Source organism: Triticum dicoccoides, chromosome 7A, assembly GCF_002162155.2.
Source record: "Triticum dicoccoides isolate Atlit2015 ecotype Zavitan chromosome 7A, WEW_v2.0, whole genome shotgun sequence".
Classification (NCBI taxonomy): Eukaryota; Viridiplantae; Streptophyta; class Magnoliopsida; order Poales; family Poaceae; genus Triticum; species Triticum dicoccoides.
Genome location: NC_041392.1, coordinates 455146461 through 455171892, shown reverse-complemented (window position 1 = coordinate 455171892; position 25432 = coordinate 455146461). Strand labels below are relative to the sequence as shown.

Below are 25432 nucleotides of genomic sequence, written 5' to 3'. Positions count from 1 at the left end.
AACCAGCACGCTAAGAATGAAATTATTGCCCATTAACTACCAAGCAACAAGGTTGCTAGGAGTATTGAATTCACACATCACAATTCATTTATCGGTATTCCGGTTGCATCAACACGAGGGCCGAGGAATGACTAATGATGGTGAGAAGTATTACTACGTCAAAATTCATGAGAGTTGGTGCAGTTCTCATGACAATTCCGACATAAAGGGGTTAATACTCCAAGGTAGAACAGAACCAAAAGCTGGATTGGCATTTGATCTGCGGAATACAACTACTTTGACCCAATCCTAGATATGGATGAGGTACTGGAGTTTGCTTCTCCAAGTCATTCGGGACAGAATGGCTTGACGGACCACAAGAGTAATAGGCATCGATAAACGAACGCACGCATACTCTTGACTATCAATTGATAGGCGAGGGTCAGAGGACAACTAAAGAGGGACAACTCAAAGGAACATACAATTTTCTGAGTTGTGGAAGCATGGTTTAGCATGTCGAACGAAGTTCAACATATTTCTTCCGGATAACCCATGCAGAAAGGTAGAACTGGCAGAGCCATAACATATAATGGAGAACTCATCAAGAGCACTCTGGCTGTGATCGTTCAGTTCAACGAGGAACTTCTGACATAAGTAGTTCATGGTATTTGGAAGAAGAAGATACCACGGACTTCAAGGACTATCGTAAAGGTTACTAATATCCTAAAGGCACTAGCAATTACTATCAACATGAAGTAGGTAGAGTGAATCTCGGGTTCAAGAACCCAGGAACAGAATTCCTATTACTAAGTAGCATCACGGGATGCTTCCGAGAATAAAGGCCAGAATCATCACACTGGGAACACAGATCATGGCTAGATCACTAGATGATCCCCTAAGACACCTAGGGTCATAATAATTATTCCAACATAAAGGTCGAGGCAGTAGAATACCTCAACTCAACAATTAGTGTGATTGAGCTAGCATAAAGGAGCATCGAAACCAGAGGGAAAGGATTTTGCAAATGCATCAGACTATTTAGAAACCTGGAATGACTCGGACAGCATAACGGCTGTAAATGCTCAGAAGAGAATTGAGACATTCACAAAAATGGTGGCATAACCACTCAGAAGCACAATATCAAGGTTCCGAGATCAACAATTAACATATGGAAGTAATCGGAACTGAAATGAGGCTTAAGTCCAACAATCTATAAGTCTACGGATTAGTAACACGTGATCCTGATAGAAAGAGGAGATAGCCTAGTTCCTTAACCCCGTAGGAAAGATAAGATGACTCAGATCAGAAGGGCATGAGGTATAAGGAGTAAAAAGAGCCTTACGTTCCATCCCACAATCAATTCCCTTATATAACTAAAGAATTTCTAGACTCAACTTCGACCAGTTTGGCTTGGTAATCCTACAGGCAGTCAAGCTCTGATACCAACGCTGTCAGGACCCCGACTCAATGCCACATAGATCTAGCATGTAACACTTCATATCACTTTGTGGCCTCACGCACGGTATTCCCACGGGTGTCGCCTTACCTTTACCCGGGACCGTTTGCGCCTTTTGGCACACGTATATGACAGTCTCGCTAGCATCCATATGATAAGGAGCCCGGGCTGACATGGCTAGTCGTAAACCCAAAGTGGCACAAACTTACAGGGACAGGCATCCATGACCCAGCATCGAACGTGTCAGTCATCAGCGAGTGAATCCAGGCTGTAGCACTGGGCTAGCAGGACTCCGGTGAAACGGGCTGTAGCGGGCTAACAGGACTCCGGTATTCATCGCGTGACATTTCCCCGAAGGGACAGACACAGGAACGAAGAAGGACACATGCCGGCCAGCCTAAGTGTTCCGGAGCAGTAGCAAGCTACCATGGCTCGGTGGAAACACTAGGAGACATTTCCCGGTAAGAGAGGCTACTAAAGATAAACAACTAGATGGTCAGATCCCACACATACCAAGCATTTCAATAGCATACACACAATATGCTCGATATGTGCAAATACAACATGGCATCACAACATGACTCTACAAATCAAGTATTTTAATCAATAGGCTTCGAGGAGCGAGATATTACAAACATGGGTCTCATGACCCAACAATCAGAGCATACAAGTCAAAGCACAAGCGGAAGCTATCATGTCTGAGTACAGACATCTATAAATGAAAAAGGCTGAGAAGCCTGACTATCGATCAGATCCTGCCGAGGGCACAAGATCGTAGCTGAGGTATCAAGCTAAACGTCGAAGTCCAAGCGGAATTACTAGTGAGACTGAAGTCTCTCTGCAAAACATAAAATAGGCAAACGTGAGTACAAATGTACCCAGCAAGACTTACATCAGAACTAACTACATATGCATCATTATCAACAAAGGGGATGGTGGGGTTTAACTGCAGCAAGCCAGCTTTGACTCGGTGGCTATCCTGAACTACGACTGCAATGTAACTCTTTTGAGGTGGCGCACACGAGTCCACATATTCACCATATCAATACACCACTATGGATCCGCTCCCGTCTCCCTACGAGAACGCCATCCATAGCACTCACGCTTATCTTGCGCATTTTAAAGTATCCACTTTCACTTGTCTATGAACTGATATAAGCAACCCAGAAGTCCTTTACCGCGGACACGGCTATTCGAATAGATGATATTAACCCTGCAGGGGTGTACTTCTTCATACATGTTTCCACCACTTAGCGTCTGCACACGACATGTGCTCGGCAGACTTCAAGCGAAAGCCGACGTGGGTGTAGACCACGACCTACCTAAACACTCAAGTCTCTAGTCCAGGTTTATCGCCTATTCGGGTTCCATCCATGAGGAGATCCGGCCGGAGTTTCGCTCACAGCCCCAAATGATGTGAACAGGGTTCCGTGACACCAAACGGGCGCCCGGTTTACCCGGCCACGTGCCTACCGCATCACAGCCCACCCCTACGGTCAGCGCTGTCCACGGCCTCCAGCATACTACAAACACCAGAAACTACTTGCAACTCCTGGACAGAGGACAAGGGTGAATAAGAAGTCGAGCGGGGTCATATTTCAGGGCCCAATGTATGGTAGTAGCTGAATCATGGATCACAAACACAGAACTCAGTTCCTGAGGACGGCTTCAATGAGACAACCCACCATGTACTCCTACATGGCCTCTCACCGACACCTTTTACCAAATCGTGTTCACACACTTAGCTCACACACAGTAGGACATGTTCACCCGCCTCTGATTCATCCCCGATGAATCAGACCTGACTCAACTCTAAGCAGTAGCAGGCATGACAAACAAGCATGAATGAGTAGGCACAACAGGGCTCAAACAATTCCTACTCATACTAGTGGGTTTCATCTATTTACTGTGGAATGACAGGTCATGCAAAGGATAAAGGGGTTCAGCTACCGCAGCAGGTAACAGATGAATCGTTGTTGTCCTAATGCAGTAAAAGAGAGCAGGAGCGAGAGAGTAGGATTGTATCGGAATGAACAAGGGGGAGGAGGTGGGCTGGGCCGGCCAGGTGGGGGGGGGGAGCTGGGCCGGCTACAGGTAAGTGGCCCAGGTACTTCCTTCTCTCTCTCTCTCTTTTATTTCTATTTCAGTTCTGTTTTCTTTTTTTTTAATTCTTTTGCCACTGTTTTGAATTAAAATAATAATTCAAACAATGCCAAAGCTCCTCTGAATATTTTATATTGCTAGATGGACTTTTCCAAAAGCTTATAAAATATTTCAGGGGGTATTTGAAATTATATTCTAATTATATGAATATAATTCAAATTCAAATAGCTAATGAATTAAATCCAAAGTCCCAAAAATAAATCCTTAAAAATGTTCAATATTTTGGTTGGGACCAGAACCCTTACCAAAAATTATCAAACATTTAAGAAGAGCCTTTTGGAGCAATGAATGAGATTTCTAGGGTTTTTGCCCCTCTTTTATTTAGGGTTTTGAGGCTTCCAATATTCCTCAATTCAAGTTTCAAAAATATAGACATGATGCACACATGAAGCTAGCCTAGAGCAATGCCAGAAGCTAGGGATGTGACAACTCACCCCCACTAAACAAGAATCTCGTCTCGAGATTCAAGCGTAGGGTAGGATGAAGGGGAAACGCAAACTAGTACAATCTTCACGATCCAGGGTGCACTTCAGTTGAACGTTGATTCATTCACCATCATTGTCTTGATGTCTTGTTCTGAGAACTCCAGTTATTATGACAATGAGAGGAGAAGGAGACTCTAGAAGGATCGATCTTCTTGAAGGTCGAACAACTCAGGATTAACTCACAGAATGAGACATAGCAACATCTCTCGAGCTGAGAGACGAAGCACGCACCCATAGGAATGGAGTGAAGCAGATGACAAGGGTTCACTAGGTAGACAACAATTCCACACCTAAGAGGGTGGTGAACGGTTGTCAACGTAGCGAGGAGTTGAGTTGCCATGATACCACAACGAGACACCTTCGGAACCGTGACTCGTAAATATCTCCCCTTAAGTGGCAAAAGAATTACCTTTGATTCAGAGATCATTGAAACTCTTTATACCAGCTTAAGGCACTATGACTCTATGACAACATGGCATCACAACATGACTCTATGACTCAAGTAATCTATTCAATAGGCTCCGAGGAGCGAGATATTACAAACATGGGTCTCATGACCCAACATTCAGAGCATACAAATCAAGCACAAGCGGAAGCTATCATGTCTGAGTACAGACATCTATAAATGAAAAAGGCTGAGAAGCCTGACTATCTACCAAATCCTGCCGAGGCACAAGATCGTAGCTGAGGTAACAAGCTAAACGTCGAAGACCACGCGGAAATACTAGTGAGACTGAAGTCTCTCTGCAAAAACATAAAATAGGCAAACGTGAGTACAAATGTACCCAGCAAGACTTACATCAGAACTATCTACGTATGCATCATTATCAACAAAGGGGATGGTGGGGTTTAACTGCAGCAAGCCAGCTTTGACTCGGTGGCTATCCTGAACTACAACTGCAAGTAACTCTTTTGAGGTGGCGCACACGAGTCCACATATTCACCATATCAATACACCACTATGGATCCGCTCCCGTCTCCCTACGAGAACGCCATCCATAGCACTCACGCTTATCTTGCGCATTTTAAAGTATCCACTTTCACTTGTCTATGAACTGATATAAGCAACCCAGAAGTCCTTTACCGCGGACACGGCTATTCGAATAGATGATATTAACCCTGTAGGGGTGTACTTCTTCATACATGTTTCCACCACTTAGCGTCTGCACACGACATGTGCTCGGCAGACTTCAAGCGAAAGCCGACGTGGGTGTAGACCACGACCTACCTAAACACTCAAGTCTCTAGTCCAGGTTTATCGCCTATTCGGGTTCCATCCATGAGGAGATCCGGCCGGAGTTTCGCTCACAGCCCCAAACGATGTGAACAGGGTTCCGTGGCACCAAACGGGCGCCCGGTTTACCCGGCCACGTGCCTACCGCATCACAGCCCACCCCTACGGTCAGCGCTGTCCACGGCCTCCAGCGTACTACAAACACCAGAAACTACTTGCAACTCCTGGACAGAGGACGAGGGTGAATAAGAAGTCGAGCGGGGTCATATTTCAGGGCCCAATGTATGGTAGTAGCTGAATCATGGATCACAAACGCAGAACTCAGTTCCTGAGGACGGCTGCAATGAGACAACCCACCATGTACTCCTACATGGCCTCTCACCGCTACCTTTACCAAATTGTGTTCACACACTTAGCTCACACACAGTAGGACATGTTCCCACGCCTCTGATTCATCCCCGATGAATCAGACCTGACTCAACTCTAAGCAGTAGCAGGCATGACAAACAAGCATGAATGAGTAGGCACAACAGGGCTCAAACAACTCCTACTCATGCTAGTGGGTTTCATCTATTTACTGTGGCAATGACAGGTCATGCAGAGGATAAAGGGGTTCAGCTACCGCAGCAAGTAACAGATGAATCGTTGTTGTCCTAATGCAGTAAAAGAGAGCAGGAGCGAGAGAGTAGGATTGTATCGGAATGAACAAGGGGATTTTGCTTGCCTGGCACTTCTGAAGATAACATTGAGTCTTCATCAGTGTCAACGATCACATCATCGGTACACGTCTATCGAGAGGGGACAAATACCGGCAACACAGAAGGGAACACAATCAATGCAATGCACAATATGATGCATGATCATGACATGGCAAAATGAATGTGTTATGAGCTAATGCAACTAGCAATAGATTAAATGAAGTTGGTTTGAATACAAGATTCAAATTCAAACTCCATATGTGATTATTTAAATGCCCTTTAATTGATTTGTGCTAAACAGCAGCTATAAGTTGTTCTAACATGCATGAAAATGGTACAGATGGATTCCTTGAATTTTTCTGATAATTTTTCATATATAATTTATTTCATTTGGAGTTATGGTTAATTTTCTATGATTTATTGAAGTTTATACAATTTTCTGAAATTTCCTGAATAATAATAAATCCAGAAAATACTTATTGCGTCAGCCTGATGTCATGATGACGTCAGCAGGTCAAAGGCGCCAGCCCAGGTCAAACCTGACGCAGGGACCCACATGTCAGTGTAACAACTAGTTAACAGGATTAAGTTAATACTAACTAAACTGTCAATGGGCCTGGGCCCGCATGTCAGTGGTTAGTTGACTAACTAAACAGGGTTAGCTAGTGTTAGGTTAGTCACTAATCCAGGTAATTAGCGCTAAACTAATCTAACTAAAATTAGCAAGGGTGGCCCACATGTCATTGACCCAGGGGTCAAACTGGGCCCACCCAGTCAACGATCAGCGGGTCAAACCCGCCGGCGTCTAGCCGCCGGCGAGGCCGAGACGACGGAGAGCGTCGGAAACGCTGCTCCGGCCACGGTTTGATGCGCGGGTGGGTGCTACGAGTAGCTGGCGATGTGGCGCATCCAACGGTGGCGGTGTTTGGTGCTGGGGTGGCCGGAGTTAACGGCGGCGAGCTCTTTTGCGGCCGCCGGAGTTCGGGCAATCTCGGGGTCGGGGTTAGGGAGCACGGTAGGAGGAGCTGGGGCGTGCTACGGACTCCTGAGATCACGGTGAGCACGTCAGTGGGCTCGGATACGAGCTGGGGTGGCTGTGGCCACGGCCACGCCATGGCCGGCGGCGAGAAACTCTCGGCCGCGGTGGAGGAAGAGGCTAGGGGGCGAGAACGGAGGGGGCGAGCACAGGAGAAGCAGCAGGAGCTCACAGCGGATTCATTCGAGGCGGAGACGAGGCCGGGGAAGCGTTGGAGGCAGCACAGGGTCGCCGGAGATCCGGGCGGCCGAAGGTAGAAGACGACGATTGCGGCGACGTTGCAGGGCGCCTGAGGATGCGTGGCTCATCTGGGATGACGCGGACGACGAGGCGGAGCCAACGAGCATGACGGTTGCTCGAGGGACGGCCGGTGAGCGCGGTGGCGGTGTGCGGCGGCGACGGAGGCGTTCGGGAGCGAGAGGGGAAAAAAGCAGAGAAGGGGGAAAGGGTCGAGGGAGAGTGAGAGAGGTCGGGCGGATCGGGACGTCACCGGGCATTCATCCACGCGGCCAGGGGAAGCAGGAGGTGGCCAGGGGAAGCAGGAGGTGGCCGAGGCAGCGTCGGCGCGCGCCACGCCTCGCCTCTGTTCGTCCTCCTGGCAGAGGAGGAAGAGGACAAGGGGGAGGAGGAGGTGGGCTGGGCCGGCCAGGTGGGGGAGCTGGGCCGGCTGGTGGGCTGCACGGGTGAGGCCAGGTAGGCTTTACTCTTTTTATTTTTTTTCTGTTCTGTTTCTTTTATTTAATATCTTTTGCCATTGTTTGAATTTAAACAAATTCAAACAATGCCAAAAACTCCTCTGAATAATTTTATTTTGCTAGATGGACTTTTCCAAAAGCTTATAATATATTTCAGGGGTATTTGAAATTATATTCTAGTTATATGAATATAATTCAAATTCAAATAGCTAATGATTTAAATTCAAAGTCCCAAAAACAAATCCTTTTAAAATGTTCATTATTTTTGGTTTGGATCAAAACCCTTGCCAAAAATATTAAACATCTAAGAGGAGCATTTTGGAACAATGAATGAGATTTTAGGGTTTTTGCCCTTCTTTTATTTAGGGTTTTGAGGCTTCTGAAATTCCCTCAGTTCAAATTTCAGAATTTAAACATGATGCAAACATGAAGCTAGCCTAGAACATTACCAGAAGCTAGGGATGTGACATGCCGGCTGGAGGAGTGGCCGGCTGGCGAACCTCGGCATGATCACCGCCTCCCGCAGAGGGCGCGCTAGCACGCACCTTGTTGCTGGAGGCACGATCGGGCTGAGGCTGGCTGGCCGCTTCACCGGCCGGCTCAACGTCTTCGCCCTCCTCTCCTTCGTCATCTTCGCCTTCATCGCTGGAGGTGATCTCCTCTGCCGAGTCCTCACCCGCTGCCAGGTTCAGCCCGAACCACTCCTCCGGCTGGGCAACACCGTCGTCATTAATTTCAGGAGCAAAGACGCTGATGTCAGTGCACTCGGCGATCGTCGAGGTGCACCGAGTGATAGCCGGCCGCACCTCCTTCAGCTCTTCGTTGGCCTCCAGCCGCCAGGTGCGTAGTTGGTCCAGGTTCAGCCCCGGATACCAGGCTCGGACGAACTCCAGCGCCCGCCCAGCTCCAAGCCGGGCTGCCGATGCCTTCCAGGCCTCAAAGCGGCCAACCGCAACCTCCAGCCAGTCGGCAGTCCGACTCGGGGTACGGGGAATCGTCTTGCTTGGCCAGAGGGCGGCCAACACCTACGCCCCGGCGCGCTGGAGGTGGCGGAGCATACGATGAGCCGGCTGCAGCCGGGCTTGGACCGCCAAGAGTTGCTCCTCGAGCGTCCGGCTCGCGCCCGGCGCGATTTCAGCCCCCGCCTGCCGGCGCGCCTCATGGTGGGCCTCGATGGTTTGGGCGGCGAAGACAGAGTAGCCGGGAAAGTAATCTGCACAGAGAACAAAAAGCAACACAAGTCGGAATAGAAATTAGGGATCAAGGGGCAAACAAGGAGTGAAGAAGGTGGCTTACCATCGATCAGATCCTCGATACGACCGAAGCCCTCGCTCAATGCCTGCTTCGCCTCAGCCCAGCCCGCCGCTTCGGTCTCGAACTCGGCCCTCAGGGCGTTCTCGCTGTCCTGAGCTTCCTTCAGAGCCGCCTTGTGGCTCTCCTCCTGGTCGGCCAACTTCTTGGCCAGGCGGTCACGCTCCAGGACCAAGGCGCTGTACTCGGCTTCCTTGGCGCGAAGGGCGGCCTGGGCCCCGCTGAGCTGCTCCCTCAAGTCGGCATTGGCTCCTGCAAGCATGAAGACAGGAAAAATTAATAAGGAAGAAGTCGTCAAGGAAGATCCGACCCGGCTGCTCAGCAGTCGGCCCGAATCTCGGGGACTACACCCAGTGGGTGCGCTGATGCGCCCCCACAGGAGATGAACGAAACAAAGCACGCACTCCGGCTGCTGGTCAGATCCTCGGTTCTCCGACCCAGCTCCTGAGCCTGGGAGTTGAAGGCGGCAGCGCGGAGGTTATGATACTCCTGGAAGATCAGACAGGAGGCGAGAATAAGATAATCGTCAAGGAAGATCCGACCCAACTGCTCAGCAGTCGGCCCGAATCTCGGGGACTACACCCAGTGGGTGCGCTGACGCGCCCCCACGGAAGAAATCAAAGAACAAAACAACCCAGGACAGAAGACTCACCCGGATGACGGTCCGCGTCGCAAGGAACTCTTGGGTGTATCGCTGCAGCGAGGCGGTCTAAGCTTGAAGCCGGCTCCGGACCTCCTGGGCCGCCGCGTTTAGCTTGCCCGTCCCCCCGCTGGGGGTCCACTCGGACGCGCTGGTGCTGGCCGCCTCCAGGGCCTCCGCCGTCTGGCCGGCCCCCACAGTTTGGTGCGGTTCCGGCGCGGAGGCGCCACCCCTTGCGCGCCGGCGCAATGCTGGCTGCACCTCGAGGCCGGCCCCTGCCTCCGGCTTGCCCCCGGTCGGCTGCTCTGGCACCGCAGCCGATTGGCCGCCTTGGCCCGCTCCGGTCGGCGCTGCCTGCGGCGCCCCCTCCACGAAGATCACGGAGCCCTCCTTCCTCTCCATCACCGGCGGGTCTTGGTCGACCTCCTCCGACGGGGGCACTGGGATGCCGGGGGCCACGGTGCGGAGGGGAACGACGAGCAGCGGAGGCCGGTTGTGCGAGGCCTCCGCCTCCATCTCCGTGGCTGCCGCCTCCGCCCGGGCCTTGGCTGCCGCCTCGGCCTGCTCCTTCGCCGCCTGGGCGGTCCTTCGCTCCGCCGCCTCCCGCTCCTCCCGCGCCTCCCGTGCGTTCCGCTCCGTGGCCTCCCTAAGGTCGGCGCGGGGATCCACGCGGCGGGAGCCTGAAGACCCTCCAGTCGGCCCGACTACGGAGCCGCCGGGACCCCGCTCAAGGGAAAGCGGTGCCCTGTCCGGCGAGTCAAGAAAGGTTTAGAAGAGTTTCGGTCGAAAGGGATAACAAAAACTATATATACAAGGCATTCGACGACTTACGCCGAGATCGCCTGCGGTTGTTTTACCGCCTTGCAGAAGCGGGCCGCCTTCGCGGCCGCCTCATCCCACTTGGTCGCCGCCGTGGGAGCCTTGGATTTCTTCGGCCGGCTGCCGAAGAGGATCGACGCGGTCTGGCGCTTCTGCGCGCCGCCGCAGGCAGCCGGCGCGGCGGACGAGCCCGCACCTTGATGATCAAGCGCCGGCTGGCGACGCGGGGCGACTTCGACCTCGACATCGTCCGGCCAGTCCTCGAAGCCGGCCTCGAGCCCCGCGCCTCCGACCTCGTCACTTTCCCCCACGATGGCATCTTCCATGGCGGCCGCTCCCAAGTCCGGATCGTCGGTGTCGTCCACCGTGCGGTCGGGGAGGAGCTGACGCTCTACCCCTGCGGCCCCGGTCGTCGGCGGAAGAAGAGGGTTCTGCTAAGGGCAAACCAACTGATCAGAGGCCGGCTATCATGAGGCCGGCTACCAAAGGAAGAAAGGAAGGAAAAACTTACGGCAGGCGAAGGGTTGGCGCGGGAATATGGCTCCTTGCCATATCGCCAATCCTCGGCGAGCTTGCAGTTGGAGATGTAGTTCACCATGTAAGACACCTCTGCATGAGGCATCTCCCTGGTGCTCAGCCGGCATGGGTCGAAGCGGCCGCTCATCTGACAAATCATGTGAGGCCGGCCTTGGAGAGGAAGTACTCGACGCTCCATGAAGGCGGCCACCAAGTCGGCTCCGGTCAGGCCCTCCGACTGGATCATCACCCGAAGCCGGGAGACGGCTGCGTTCCCGGCCTGAGACAACGACCTGGCCCGGTAGCTCCATGAAGGTCGCCTCCCAGCCGGTGGGCCGGCTACATAAGCCGGCAGGTTGACGTAGTCGCCTTGCTGGGCGACGTTCTTCACGTAAAAGTAAGACTTCTGCCAGAGTTTCACCAACTGGATCAGCGGGATGGGCGGGAACGGGTTGTTCTCGCCCGTCTGCCTCATGGCAATATAGGCTCCACAGGGGGCGGGCACGCCCGCGACAACGGTGCCGAGCTTGCTCTGGAAGAATTCCCCCCAGAGCTCGAGCGTGGGGAGGACCCCGAGGAAGCCCTCGCACAGGGTGACGAAGGCCGACAGCAGCATCACCGCGTTGGGCGTGAGGTGATGTGGCTGGAGGTGGTAGAATTCGAGGAAGGCTCGAAGGAATCCGCTCGCAGGAAGGCCGAAGCCGCGCAGGCAGTGCGAGCGGAAGATCACCCGCTCGCCCTCCTCCGGTGCCGGCGAAATCTCCCTCGCCGGCGCTTGACGAACCCGCACGAAGTTCTCGCCCGGCAGGCGCCGTGTCCGGCGGAGGAACTCGACGTGGTCTTCATGGACGTTAGATCCATCCCACGAGCTTGAGAGCGCCATGGGAGCAACGCGGCGAGGAGCAAGACGATGCGACGGCGGAACGGCGCAACAATGGGTGGCAGCAGCGGCGGAAAGAAGAAGGAAGGCGAGGAGGGGCGGAGCGAGGGAGAGTGTGCGAGCCTCTGCCGCTCCCTCTCCTCCCCCTACTTATGGACCGGCGCGGCGGAGCCGAGGAGGCGTGGCGTGGGGGAACGTGGGGATCAACTGCGCCCACTCCCCCACGTCCCGCGATTATTGCGCCCTGAAGACGTAATAAAATCGTCGCGGGAAGGTGAGCGGTCCGCGTGGGCCGCAGAAGATCCGCGCTCGGGCCGAGGCCTAGGAATGGTGGGCCCGAGCCTGCGGCGGCATCCCGTCGCGCGCGTGCACCGGCAGGATTTCCTTGCAACGTGGCCCGCAGGATGGCCTGCGGTTAGCTCGCAGGTCGACCGCGCTCCAGCCTACGAGAAACGGGGCTTTCCGAAGACGGCGCACACAAGCACAACCGGCCCCTCAGGGTAGGAAGCTGACCGAGCTTCTCGTCCCTTTGTCAGTCTCGAAGCTCGCCAGCTTCGGGGACTACTGTCGGAGGAAATAACCACGGGTAGCCAAGCCGGCTCCCCCTGGCCCTTCTGAAAAAATTATTACGAGCCCATCCGGCCCTCAAGAATCCAAGACATGGGGCCGCCTTCCCCTCGCCGGCTGTTTCCCAGGCCGACTATCGAAAGGCGGCCCGACTTCAGCCTTCATGAAAAAAGTCGCGGGAGGGCCGGCTCCGAGGAGCCGGCTCCAAGAAGGCCGACTCCAAGAAGCCGGCTCCCATAAAGCGGTCAAGATCGTACCCTCGAAGTCTGCACCCACATAACAACGATGTGACGGGGCGTGACTACAGTAAAGCTTGCCACCCCCGAATCCCGGAGCTCGCCTGGCACAGTGCGCCGTACGGGAGGCCATGGCCCGTCCGGCGCGGCACTGTTGCCACGATGACCCTGATGTCATCCACGATGGGCCGCCAGAGTGGCCCACGGGCGGCGGGCCCCTTCAGGCAGAGAGACACCCGAAGGCGGCCCGGCCTCCCCCAGTCGGCCCAAGACAGAGCCGTCTCTCCACAGCCGGTTTGCCACCCTCTCGAAGGGGGCAACTCGGCGAAGCCTTCGTCACCAGGATTGAGCAGCAGTAACCAGCCGCCGACAAGGCCCTGGACAGTGGGGCCTGCCTGTCGACCAAGGAGCCGGCAGCCGGCGGGACCCACCAGCCGGCGGGCCCCAGCAGCCGGGGCAGAAGCCTGCGAGTGTAGACACAGACGGCTGGGCCCCACACCCAGCCGGATTACCATTGTGTCCCCGGGGGGTAGGCCTATATAAACCCCCCGGGACACCCATGCAAAGGGTTGATCCCAGCTAGTTTTAAACACCACATAGGGAGGAGAAGAGAGCAGGCAGAGCCCTTTTTCCTCCTCTCGCCAAACAGCTCAAGGAGCATCGTGTAGCCACTTGTTCATCTAGTGATCATGTGGAGACCCCGCAGAGCAGCAGTAGGGGTATTATCTCCACGGAGAGCCCCGAAGCTGGGTAAGATTCGCCGGCGTACATGTCTTCGCCTCATCCCGCTTCCAAGCACCGGCGACGTCTTACTGGCTCCCACAATGATAAGCCACCCGTTGGCATATGTCGCACCTACCACCCGACACCTATTTTATATCAGGAGCAAATCTCTAGTAATCTTTTTCTTTTGCATCTACATCATCTGTTGAAACAGCGTTTTTGTGTCTTTGGTGATGTAAAAACCTGTTATTTTTACATCTACATTATCTATTGAAGATGCTTTAAACACGTCTAGATCCACTCATTTTCAGCGATACTTAATTCCGGATGGAGGGAGTACTTTGCTGAAAAATAAAAAGGAATATACATATGCAGATTCTTGAATGTTTGTATTATGAAAGTTATACTAGTATTGTGCATCAGAGCATGATGAGGAATATATAAAGCAAGAAGGCCCAGCTACTAGTATGATCTTGCCAAAAAAAGGGGGGGCAAAGCAAGTAAAATGTGGTCCTGAAAAGGGTCACCATATTAAAACTCTGCTTTAGCCCTTGTTGGGGGGCATGGTTAAGGGCTCTCATTAACAACGTTTAGTAGTAGTAGTACTAGTACTAGTATGATCTTGCCAACCCTGAAAACCCGCAACCAAAGCCAGCCAATGTTGAACGATTCCATGCCAAAAGGCTATTATTAAAAGATAAATACTTAATTGTCCTAGCAATGGTACTTTATTGACTGTACTGAGATGTTCCTGCAACTTGCTTACTTTTTCCCTTGTACTAGTACAATGTACGAGTAAGACACATGGGTTGCAGGGCTCAAAATTTCTTCACCTCACCTAGTCTGAACTCTGTGGCAGCATATGATAAATGAGAAAGATTAATGGTGTGTTTGGTCGGACGTAGTGTAATGAAATGTCATGGTTCCGTTCTATTAGAATGGGTCGGTTCTATCTCTGTGTTTAGTAAAGGCAATTCAAAGGAATGGAATGGTTATATTTTGATGTTTGGTTTAAGGGATGGAATGAGATGAATTTGTTCAGTGAAACAAAATTGCTGAATAAAATGGCCATCTATCAATCCATCCATACAACAAAGGCTTGAGCACGCTCCATCTCAAACAAAAAAAAAAGGCTTGAGCACGCTTTGCCAGAAACAAATCGCAGAGAACTGAAGGAGCGTGAGTTCATCCATCCACGCATGCAGTAGATTGCAGAACAGAACCAGGAAAGAAACGAATCAGACTCAAATCGCAGAGTTCAACAACAGCCACCCTGCACAAGATCCAAGCATGTTCAGGCGCGGTCAACGGCCAGCGCTGGGAGCAGCTACTCCGTCAAGCGCGGCGGCATAGAGCTTCCCGGCATGGGGCCTGGCGCGACGCAGTTCGCCGTCACCCGCGCGGACCCGAGCTAATTCACGGCGACCTATATGGCCTTCACGGCCGCCTTGGAAGCTCATTGACGGGGGCATGCAGGGCGTCGAAATCGGGCCCTGCAGCGGGGCGGTCTGTACGAGGGGGCGCGTGCTCCCGGCGGCGGCGGCGGCGTGTGCTTCCGACGGCGGCGGCTACCCGAGAGGTCGCGCGAGGAAGGGAAAGAGGGAACACGAGATGCAGTCGCGGAAGGAAGAGAAGCGGTTCTGCGTGGTCCGCTCGATTTGGAGAGACCGCGGGGAACGGCATAAACAGCGAATATGCCATTTTAGGAACGAGTGGGTTCTGGCTCCTCAGATCAACCAAACACAAGAATGGGCTATAGGAACGGAATGGACCCGTGCCGTTCCACTTGGTGACAGGAACCAAACACATCCTAGGATCACTTGCTCGCCGTGCATGCAATAGGACTATCTGCCCTGTTTCTTTCAAAAAAGGAAAGGATTATCTGTCCTGCGTTCCCTGTGTGTTTTAATAGGGCATCAGATCAGATGGTGCTGTGGTGGTAACTCAACATCTGTCTGTGTTTTAGTAATATATCAAGTAAGCACTCATAATTCAGCATACTTGATTCATGAAGTTTCTGTTTTGCAGGTATCTGAAATGCAAGAGCATATATCAAGCACAGGATCGATCATCCTGGTCAGAGTTTGTTGGAAAGCAGAACCGCTTTTCAGGAACCGTTTGCAGAGCATGCACAGCTCGTGCTGGAGAACACGAAAGAACGGATCGGAGCAGGAGCTCGATGTTGATCTGAAATGCCTATAAAAGGCCCAGCCGCGAGTCTGCAATGCTCAGGCCAAAGCATATGATTTTACTGTATTTAGCTAGCTCTGAAAGTAAGAGTTGTAGGAAACTGAACTCTCCTTCCATGTTTCTTCACGAGTTCAGTTTTCTCCAACATCTTATCTTCAGAGCTCTCTGGCCAGGGCCATCACACCTTGGAGAATTTTGGCAGATGAATTTGAGTGTTGGATGGGACCAAATCTTGCTGCCGGGTGTGACAAGATTTGGTTTCCTCCAATATCTTATGTTCATATGTCAGACAATACACTGAATGTTAGCTACAAGAAGCGATAGTTGGATCTGAAAACCTCTGAACTTCTTGTCTGAAGAACCTAACCTTGGAAGCTGAATGTGAGATTTGGATGGAACCAAATCTTCAGCTATAATACAATGGCACAAGGTTTGGTTTCCTCCAATATCTCGTCTTCAACTGTCCATGATGAAATCCTCAACATCTTCAGTTGAGCTATAGGTGAACCGGAATTGAATTCCTTTGGTCTTTGGTCATCAGCATCATGACATTTGTCATTTTCATTTTTATCAAACTGCGACAAATTTTTACAACATACATTTGATTAATTTGATAAGCTATACGTGACTTATTTGGTTATTTTTATGATATATTTCAATGCATTTCATCCAAGGATGATCTCATAATGCAAACCATTTACTACAAGCTGATTTTTGGTAAGTAAAGAAAACCTTTGCCTGCTTCCAGATTTGTGTATACATCCACTGAAGCAAACAAATGTACACCAGTGCATATTACAAAGACAAAAGACTAGAAGTTGTTCATACATAACGCATTACAGTTCAGCAAAATCAGCACCGGCAAGCTAGTGCGAGTGCCACTCGACCTATTCCTTGAGCTGCAGGCAGCACACTGGACCTGTTGCAGCACATACACCTTATATAAGCCAGGACAGGTAATTTGCCTCCTTTACTTCACCCCTCGATGATGAAAACTGAATCCTTGATCTCGCAACCGACAGAACACAAGAGCAGCGCTAAAGCTTCACGGTCCATCATCTAGGTTGTATGTACATGTCAGCCTGTAAGATGTTTAGGAACAAGTACCAAGTGGCAAGCAGTCGTCCATGAGCATTCATGTCAGCGATTCAACTTGATCCTGAGAAAGAGCGGCTCATATGCAAGTCAGCCAGGAGGTTAGGTAGAAGAACTCTGCTGATGAGCTATTGCCTGTGGCCTCCCTGCTTGTGGATTTGACGAGGCAATTTCCTCTAGGCGCTTCCATGTGGCATCACGTTTTGATCGCATCACATCTTCTTGAGCTTCATCGTCCTGAAACTTCTTCAGGCACCCCTCAAAGAGTACAGGGTCATGGTCCAAGAATATTTTGCGAACATTAAGACTCAAGCTTTGCACTGCCTGATTCCAATGACCTTTTGTATTTCGTTCTAACGAAGGAAGGATTATGGGCAGTAACACCTTGCTGTTTTGTTTGATTAAACCCTCAATATGATCGTTGTTCCACAGAAACAGAGCTCTCTCTGCCACCTGCAAAACATAAGAGGAGTAGATGCATCATTACCACATAGTAAATAAGTAGCACGGGGACAATAGGGCGCATAGCTTGATTCATCCTACTGCTGGAATATCACTGCATTTCGTATCATTAGGTAAAATACTAAGCACAGACTTTTATTCTTGAATGCCACCTGAAAATGCATACAATGACCCACACACACACACACTAAACAACCAAATAATAATAAAGAAGTCTACCTTTCAGGCGTCAACAGAAGGTGAACAGTAGGTATGGTAATTCAAGGATGTATTGCGTTGGGAACAGAGGAAAATCAGCTTGTTTATGAATGCAGAATTAACAAAGTTTGTACATAATAGTTAAATCCCAGGTGCTCAGAATGCTAACTTAGTGATCAAAGGATAGAATAAACACAGATATGTACTTAACGGCAATTCTCAAAGCAGGAAAATTGGATCAGGGCAGTTTCTTCTGCTGTCGCACCCATAACAAAATTGGATCAGGGCGCTTCACCATATATATATAAGGGACCATACAGTTTTGACTGCTCTACGCCGGTGAAGTAGCAAACAGAGATAACTGACAAGTAAAACTGATCATATCTCTAGGAAATACACTAGAAAGCTGTGGAACTAAGCACATCTAGGTTCTGTTACGCATAGGTGCATCCGATCTGAAAATGATTTAATGCTTGTAGTGTTACTAAAATGATAAACACACATAAATGATAATTCAATATGGCAGAGTTAGTTGTTAATATAAAGCAGAACTTATCTAGATTCAATATTTGTCGGTCACAGTTGCATAGCAGGGTATATAACCAAGTTCGCTAAGCTTCCCAATAACATAGGTATGACACATTTTTGGTACCGATGTTCATAAGGCAGGCATGGCATGGATTGCTTCAGCAAACCTGAACTCTTGCAATATTTTTCTCACCAACAGAACCATTATTCAACCTCGACCTCCCCAGGTAAAGATAGCTCTTGATAATTTCAAGGCTTAGATAAATTTGAAGTAGCAAAACAACAGCTATTATTCATGGCCAAGTTAAAATCAGCAGCTTAAATCGATCCTATTTGCAAGGAATTAATGATTAAGTAATTAAAATTACCAGGAAACGGCTAACATGACTATTCATATTTCAACATGAACAGGACTAGTACGCACTATATACCTATTGTTTGCGAGATGTTAGTTCACTTGCATTAATAAGTTCTAGAAAATCATGCTACGAGCAAAGACTATCGCAAAACTAATAACAGTTTTAAGGACGAGAACTTCCATGAGCTATTAACATGTATCATATGTGTATGGTTTGGTTGGCACTCTGCAATTCCATTTTACCTGAAAGTGAGAGCTATTTAAACAGCGGGCAATCTGTCGGAAAAGTGGCACCATACATCTCTGGAATTCTGCTGACTGAGTAGCTTCCAATACTTCCTCTAACTCACCCAAAAACATCACCTCCTTTGAGCTATTTGTGATTGGCCAATACTTAAGTAGACCCCTTATAACGGTATCAGCAAGCTTGCAATCTTTCTCAACGAACTGAGTGACACAGTATGACAGTTGCTGATGATACATGCTAACACATTTTGGTTTGTGGAGTGGAATCAGCGCGCGGACTAGAAACGATTTATGCTCTTCCTTGAGAGGCAAAGCAAAACCATTGATTATACTGCCCAGAATCTCTAACAGCTCTGCAATCCCATAATGCTTTGCTGTCTCAAATATAAACCTGTAGAATATATTGTTAATTGCCTTCCTGATGAATGGACGGTGCACCATGAACTTCCCATATATCCTGTGAAGTATTGTCTTCAAATACTCCCTTTCCCTAGGATCCTCTGAGTCGAAGAGATCTAGCAGCCTGAGAATGAAACCCTGATCAACATATCTCTTGGCCATCTTAGCATCTGTCTCTGGAGACTGAACAAATCTTAAGAACAGTTCGAAGACAATCTGCAGGTGAGGCCATGCCGGGTCCATGACAGGCTCTTCCTCCTCCAAATCAAATGACTCGATTACCTTGTTCTCCTTTGGGGCGGGGTTGGGGCCCCGGAACAAGTTTGTGGATACCATGTTGACGACCTCTTGCACGACAGACTCTGGGAATTTCCCGGTGGCAGAGGTGACATAATCCACCAGCTCAAGCAATGTTTGCCTCTTGACCTCCTTCTCTTTCACGTCCTTGGTGGGGTCCGAGAAGTCGAAGACCACGCAACACATGGAGAGCTTCCTGAGGAACAGGGCAGGTTTCTCGGAAGGCGGCACCTCCCGGAAGCTCGGGAGCGGCTCATACACAGGCGGGGCCATGAAACCATTGCTGGCACCCGCACCAACACCAGCGTTCCTGTTGCTGTAACTCTGCCCAGGATTCGTGACATAATTGTTCGGATTGCCAATCCTACTAGACATGGTCAAATCTGTGGTGGTTCTTGCATCCGCCGTGGGGCTTGACAGGGACGACGAGCCGGCTCCGGCGAAATCCTTCTCCCCGGACTTGGCCGGCTTCTTGGGTAACCTGCCCAGGATTTGCTTAATCATAACGGATTGGCCGAACAAGCCCCCGATCAAACCGCGCTAAAGAAGTCCCGCAAATCCATCATTCATCAACCTGATCAAATCAAACACCGTAAGGAACATCGAAAGAAGGAAATCCACGCATCGCGCGAGAATGATAAAGAGTACAACCGAACCCTACCAGATCAAATCCGGAGCCGAAATCCACGAAGAAGACCGCGCCTTTCCGATCGGCGGCACCCGTAAAAAGAAGAACCGCGCGGGGTCAAAAGGGAAAGGGGGTAAAGCGAAAGGCGAGAAAATCGCTGTTTCCCCCCAAAACTTGCAGGCGAATTGGACCGGCGGAAAGGAGAGGGCGCAAATTGGATGGATTCCTGCAGAAATCTGTGGGGAATACGTGGTGGAGGCCTCGCCGGTCGGGTTCGTTCGGGTCGCTTCTAGGGGGAACAGTGGGAGGAGGAGGAGGAGGGAGGGCAGTGGGTGGGCGGAGCCAAAGCCAGATTGGAACAGAACATTATTAGAGGAGAAAAACCGTTTCCTTCATTTTGGACCAAATCCAACACGGGTAAAGCTTCGTTCGGTGGCTGGTAAATATTCTGGTGCACATTTCGTGTTGCACCCAGCTCAACACAGTTTTCCATCTGCCCTTAAAATGAAAAAAAAACCATAATTTTTCAATTTTTTTCTCAGAAAGATTCACGTCTATTATAAAAATTCACTGGATCTGGCAGTTGTGCACGCACGGCGAGAACCCCTAACCTCATCGCCGAAGAAGACGACATGAATCTACGTCAGAACTCCGTCAATTCCGTCCTCACACATGAATTCGAGAAGGATCGAAACCCGACCTACTTGAAGATGAAGAGCTACCATCCGTCCAAGCATCGCCCCTATGAGGAATAAGCCGAGGCACCATGATTCTCTTCCCCGCCACCAATCACTGGAGCGACATGCGCGCGCGGGGTGGGGGTGGGGGGTATACTGATCGGTGGAGCTTGGGAGGAAGGAGAACTTTACCCTAGCCACCTACGCATAAGGGAATGTCAACACAAATTTTCATGTACAATGAGTATACATCAATTTGTCATTGGTCTAACCCGGACCTAGTAGATGGCTCAAAGTATTCTGCGCGAGTTTATTTAGTTTTTTAGTTTCCTTGTAGTTTTATATAAATAGTAGGTCCACTAAAAAATCTTTTGAGAATAATTGGATGGCTAGTAGGTGGTTGTAGTGTCATCTTTCTAAAGATCAACCACGAGGTTTTGTGGTGATTTTGTCAATCTTGCAACTTCATGACTATAGTCTCCACTCTTTCAATAGAATGTGCATGTATATGCAGCGTTGTAATAAGATTTCTAAAATTGTTGATCTACATCTTATGTAATTCATTTATTCTCATCAAGTTGCCCATATAAATTCTATCAAAAGGAGGCATGTAAGATTTTCATGATTTTGTAATGTCTGGCTAGCAAATTGTTTCTTACTTAAATAAGCACCAAATTATGATAAAGATGGACCTGTAGCTTTGTTCAAGATGAGAGTAATAATGGACTTTGTGAGCTTGAGGAATCACTTTATCAACTTTTGCTCATAGACATGTTACATTGGGAATTGACGAACATTTTGTAGGGATTTTCTTGAGAGTAGTCAATATGTACCCATAGGAAAAACACATCCCGTTGCACCCTCCAACTTTCCTTCTTGCCCTCGGCGCCGCTAGACTAGTTATCGTGCTAAGCCCATGCACTAGTCGATGAAGGTGGTGGTCGGGAGGTCTTCACTCCGATAGCCTTCCACGACGAGATGCGGTCTGCATGCAGTGGTTTGAGGCAAAGGATATGGTCGACGTCGGTGGTTGTGATCCCGTCTGCAGGTATGTGGGTGTCGGCCGGCAACGATGACCTTCTGTGTCTTAACATAATGATCCTCCGCTTAGGCGTCGTAGTGTTGCACTGTTGGGCGGTTGTCACGAGGGGCAGAGGGTCTTAGACCTTCAGATTCAACGATAATGGAAAGCATGCTTGCTAGTTGATTATGCCGCCACAGGGGAGGACGAAGGAGAAATAAAACAGTATAGACTGCCAGAGTGTCCCAAATTGGATTTTGGCGGTGCACCTTCCTTTCTCGTCAATCTTTGTCGTGTGTGCAACAAGGGCCTTAACTGTTCGGAGGCTTACGTGGCGACCGACTTTTGTCGTGGCTTGGCTGCTTGCTTGTGCAGCATGGTCTTGACTTGCGTGTTTGTAGGATCGAAGTAGGTCTAGAGCAGGGTGATTAGACAACTTGACCAATAAAAACCTAGCCTTTTCCTAATTTTAGTTCTTGACAAATTTTAGCAGATCTACTAACACCCTACACATGCAAGTCTAATAGAGTAGGAGCAAAAAGTAAATACTTTGCACATGAAAGTGGAGGAAGGATTTGGAGATAATCAAATGCATTGAAGATACAGTGATTTTTGTCATGGTTTCTATGGGTGGTGCCATCGTACGTCTATGTTGATGGAAACTTCAACCTACTGAGGGTAACGGCTGCGGGAGTCCACGGAGGGCTCCACCCACGAAGGGTCCACGATGAATCAACCTTGTTTATGCCATCATGGCTTACACCCACGAAGGACTAGCCTCACGTCGAATAGATCCTCACGAAGTGGGCGCTCCATGCCCTTACAAATTCATTGGTTTACTCCACAATTGTTGAAGGCTCCCAAGTGACACCTAACCAATCTAGGAGACACCACTCTTCAAAAAGTAATAGATGTTGTTGTTGATGATGAACTCATTGCTCTTGTGCTTCGAAAGATAGTCTCCTCGACACTCAAACACTCTCTCACATATTTGACTATGTGGTAGGAGAGGAATTTGAGTGGAAAGCAACATGGGGAGGGTAGAGATCAAACTCCTATGGTTGGAGTGGAAAGCCTTTGATCTCAACACAAGAATATGCAGTTCTCTCTCAGAACACGGATATGGGAAATGTAAGCTTCGAAATAGTTGCTCTCTAAGAGTTGGTGGATGGGTGGGGTATATATAGACATCACCAAAAATCCAACCATTACACACCTTTATGAACACTTCAGTGGGACCGGGTGAAACCACTCAGGAAGATCGACATGTATAAAAGGTTTGAACTTTAGGCTTTCGGTGAGACCGAACGAAACCTCTCGGTGAGACCGAGTCAAGCTGACCTAAGCACTTGACAAATGCTCTTCGGTGGGATCAAAGGCAACTCTGTGAGCCCGAGATGCTAGGGTTTAGGCAGTGGCTATGTCAAGTGTATGTCGGTGAGTCCGTGATACGTCTCCAACACTGTTGGCAGGACTTGCTACCTCCAACACTATCATGAGGCATACCTTGATGCCCAGGTCAGGTGATGAGAGCAGTGGCGGAGCTTAGTGGAGATCAAGTTGGGCCGTCGCCCCCCCTGCCCAGGAGATTTGTTCATATTATCATGAGTAAATTGCCCATAGATTCATAGAAATCTGGCCTAAATCTGATGTTGGTTGCCCCCCCCCAGCCCATTTGCCCCTCCTAAGATGTGTCCCGAGCTCCGCCACTGGATGAGAGGATGATTCATGGTCACTCCATCTATATGTTGCATCATATTGATCAACATGAGAAGTAAAAAGTCATGGATCTCATTGTAGAAAGTATTTAGAGGACAACTACTGATCAGAAGAGGTCTTGTGGATTTGCCCCTCATATTCAGGTTCTTATCAACTCCATGGGTGCAAACAAGAACTTTCTGTTAGATCGTGAGCATTTGCCACTTCGGCCAGAGCTTGAGGACAACACCATCACTATAGATCCTTCACATCCTACTTCAGCCGCAACTCATGCTAGTGTGGAGGCTACAAGGGCTTCAGCACCCAGTGCCTCCTCAGCTCCATTGCACAAAACCAAGACTGACCAGATGCAATATCTCATTCGAGCTATTCAGAGGATCGAGCGGAGCTTGGCCAACCTCACAGATAACTAGAAGAGTCTCGAGAGAATTGTGGACGCTAAATTTTATGATCTGGATGTCAAGGTGACAGAAGTTCAATCCACGGTTGAGAGTCTCAAGAAGGAAGTGGATGAAGCCAAGGAACGAGCTTCCAGTGACGATGAGGACAACCCTGGTGATGGCATTCATACAACTGCTCAATTTAGGACTATGCCTAGATCGGCTGCAGTTCCAGCACCTTTCATAGCCATAGTCTTTGCTCCAGCAACTACACCCTCGATTGCCCCCTTAGTGGACCTTGCCATCTCCACTCCTCCAACTCAGCAGACATCGTCCAAGGCATTTGCACATGTACTCATCTCCACTCCGACATCGACGCACACCGGTGCTCCAGGAGCTTCAGGAGATCAAGCCTAGTGATACGTCTCCAATGTATCTATAATTTTTTATCGTTCCATGCTATTATATTATCTGTTTTGGATGTTTATATGCATTAATATGCTATTTTATATTATTTTTGGGACTAACTTATTAACCCAGAGCCCAATGCCAGTTTTTGTTTTTCCTTGTTTTTGAGTTTTATAGAAAAGGAATATCAAACGGAGTCCAAACGGAATAAAACTTTACGATGATTTTTCTTGGACCAGTAGACACACGTAGGACTTGGAGAGGAAGTCAGAAGAGTCTCGAGGGCTCCACAAGCCCTTAGGGCGCGCCCCTGGCCTGTGGGCCCCACGGGAGTCCTCCAACCCTAATCTTTGGCCTATAAATTCAGAAATATTCCCAAACGACTAGAAGCGTCCACCAACCGCCGTCGTAACCTTATGTACCCATGAGATCCCATATAGGGACCTTTTCCGGCACCCTGCGGACAGGGGATTCGATCACAGAGGGCTTCTACATCAACTCTATTGCCCTTCCAATGAAGCGTGAGTAGTTTACCACAGACCTACGGGTCCATAGCTAGTAGCTAGATGGCTTCTTCTCTCTCTTTGATCCTCAATACCATGTTCTCCTCAATGTTCTTGGAGATCTATCTGATGTAATCTTCTTTTGCGGTGTGTTTGTCGAGATCCGATGAATTGTGGATTTATGATCAGTTTATCTATGAATATTATTTGAATCTTCTTTGAATTCTTATATGCATGATTTGATATCTTCGTATTTCTCTTTGAATTATCGGTTTGGTTTCGTCAACTAGATTGGTTTTTCTTGCAATGGGAGAGGTGCTTAGTTTTGGATTCAATCTTGCGGTGTCCTCACCCAGTGACAAAGTAGGGGTAGTGAGGCACATATTTGTATTATCGCCATCAAGGATAAAAAGATGGGGTTTTCATCATATTGCTTGAGTTTACCCTCTACATCATGTCATCTTACTTAAGGCATTACTCCATTCTTATGAACTTCATACTCTAGATGCATGCTGGATATCATTCGATGTATGGAGTAATAGTAGTAGATGAAGAATCATTTCGGTCTACTTGACACGGACGTGATGCCTATATGCATAATCATTGCCTTGGATATCGTCATAAGTTTGCGCTTTTCTATCAATTGCTCGACAGTAATTTGTTCACCCACCGTATTATTTTCCTCCAAGAGAGAAGTGATGACCCACAGGTATAGGGGGTCAATTGTAGCTCTTTTTGATAAGTAAGAGTGTCGAACCCAACGAGGAGCAAAAGAAAATGACAAGTTGTTTTCAGCAAGGTAATGTATGCAAGCGCTGAAATTGTAAGTAGCAGAGTAGTTTCATAGCAAGATAATTTGTAACGAGCAAGTAACGATAATAGTAG

The 25432-nt window shown here is 49.3% G+C and overlaps 1 protein-coding gene across 1 annotated transcript; it reads right to left on the bottom strand.

The window, feature by feature from the left end:
- Window positions 1-16324: 16324 nt before the first annotated feature.
- LOC119332312 (serine/threonine protein phosphatase 2A 57 kDa regulatory subunit B' theta isoform-like) lies at window positions 16325-20198 on the bottom strand. Its single transcript, XM_037605495.1, has 3 exons — window positions 19873-20198; window positions 18513-19785; window positions 16325-17176 (listed from the first exon to the last, which is right to left on the bottom strand). Exons 2-3 carry the CDS (start codon window positions 19713-19715, stop codon window positions 16826-16828), a joined length of 1554 nt encoding a protein of 517 aa, XP_037461392.1. The 5' UTR covers window positions 19716-19785; window positions 19873-20198; the 3' UTR covers window positions 16325-16825.
- Between the last annotated feature and the right edge of the window lie 5234 nt (window positions 20199-25432).

Bases quoted from the DNA above. Each gene is read 5' to 3' on its own strand.
- LOC119332312 (XM_037605495.1), bottom strand. From the start codon at position 19,715: ATGATTAAGCAAATCCTGGGCAGGTTACCCAAGAAGCCGGCCAAGTCC. The intron at 17,177-18,512 runs GTAAAATGGAAT...TATGTTTTGCAG, and splicing joins TAAATAGCTCTCACTTTCAG to GTGGCAGAGAGAGCTCTGTT.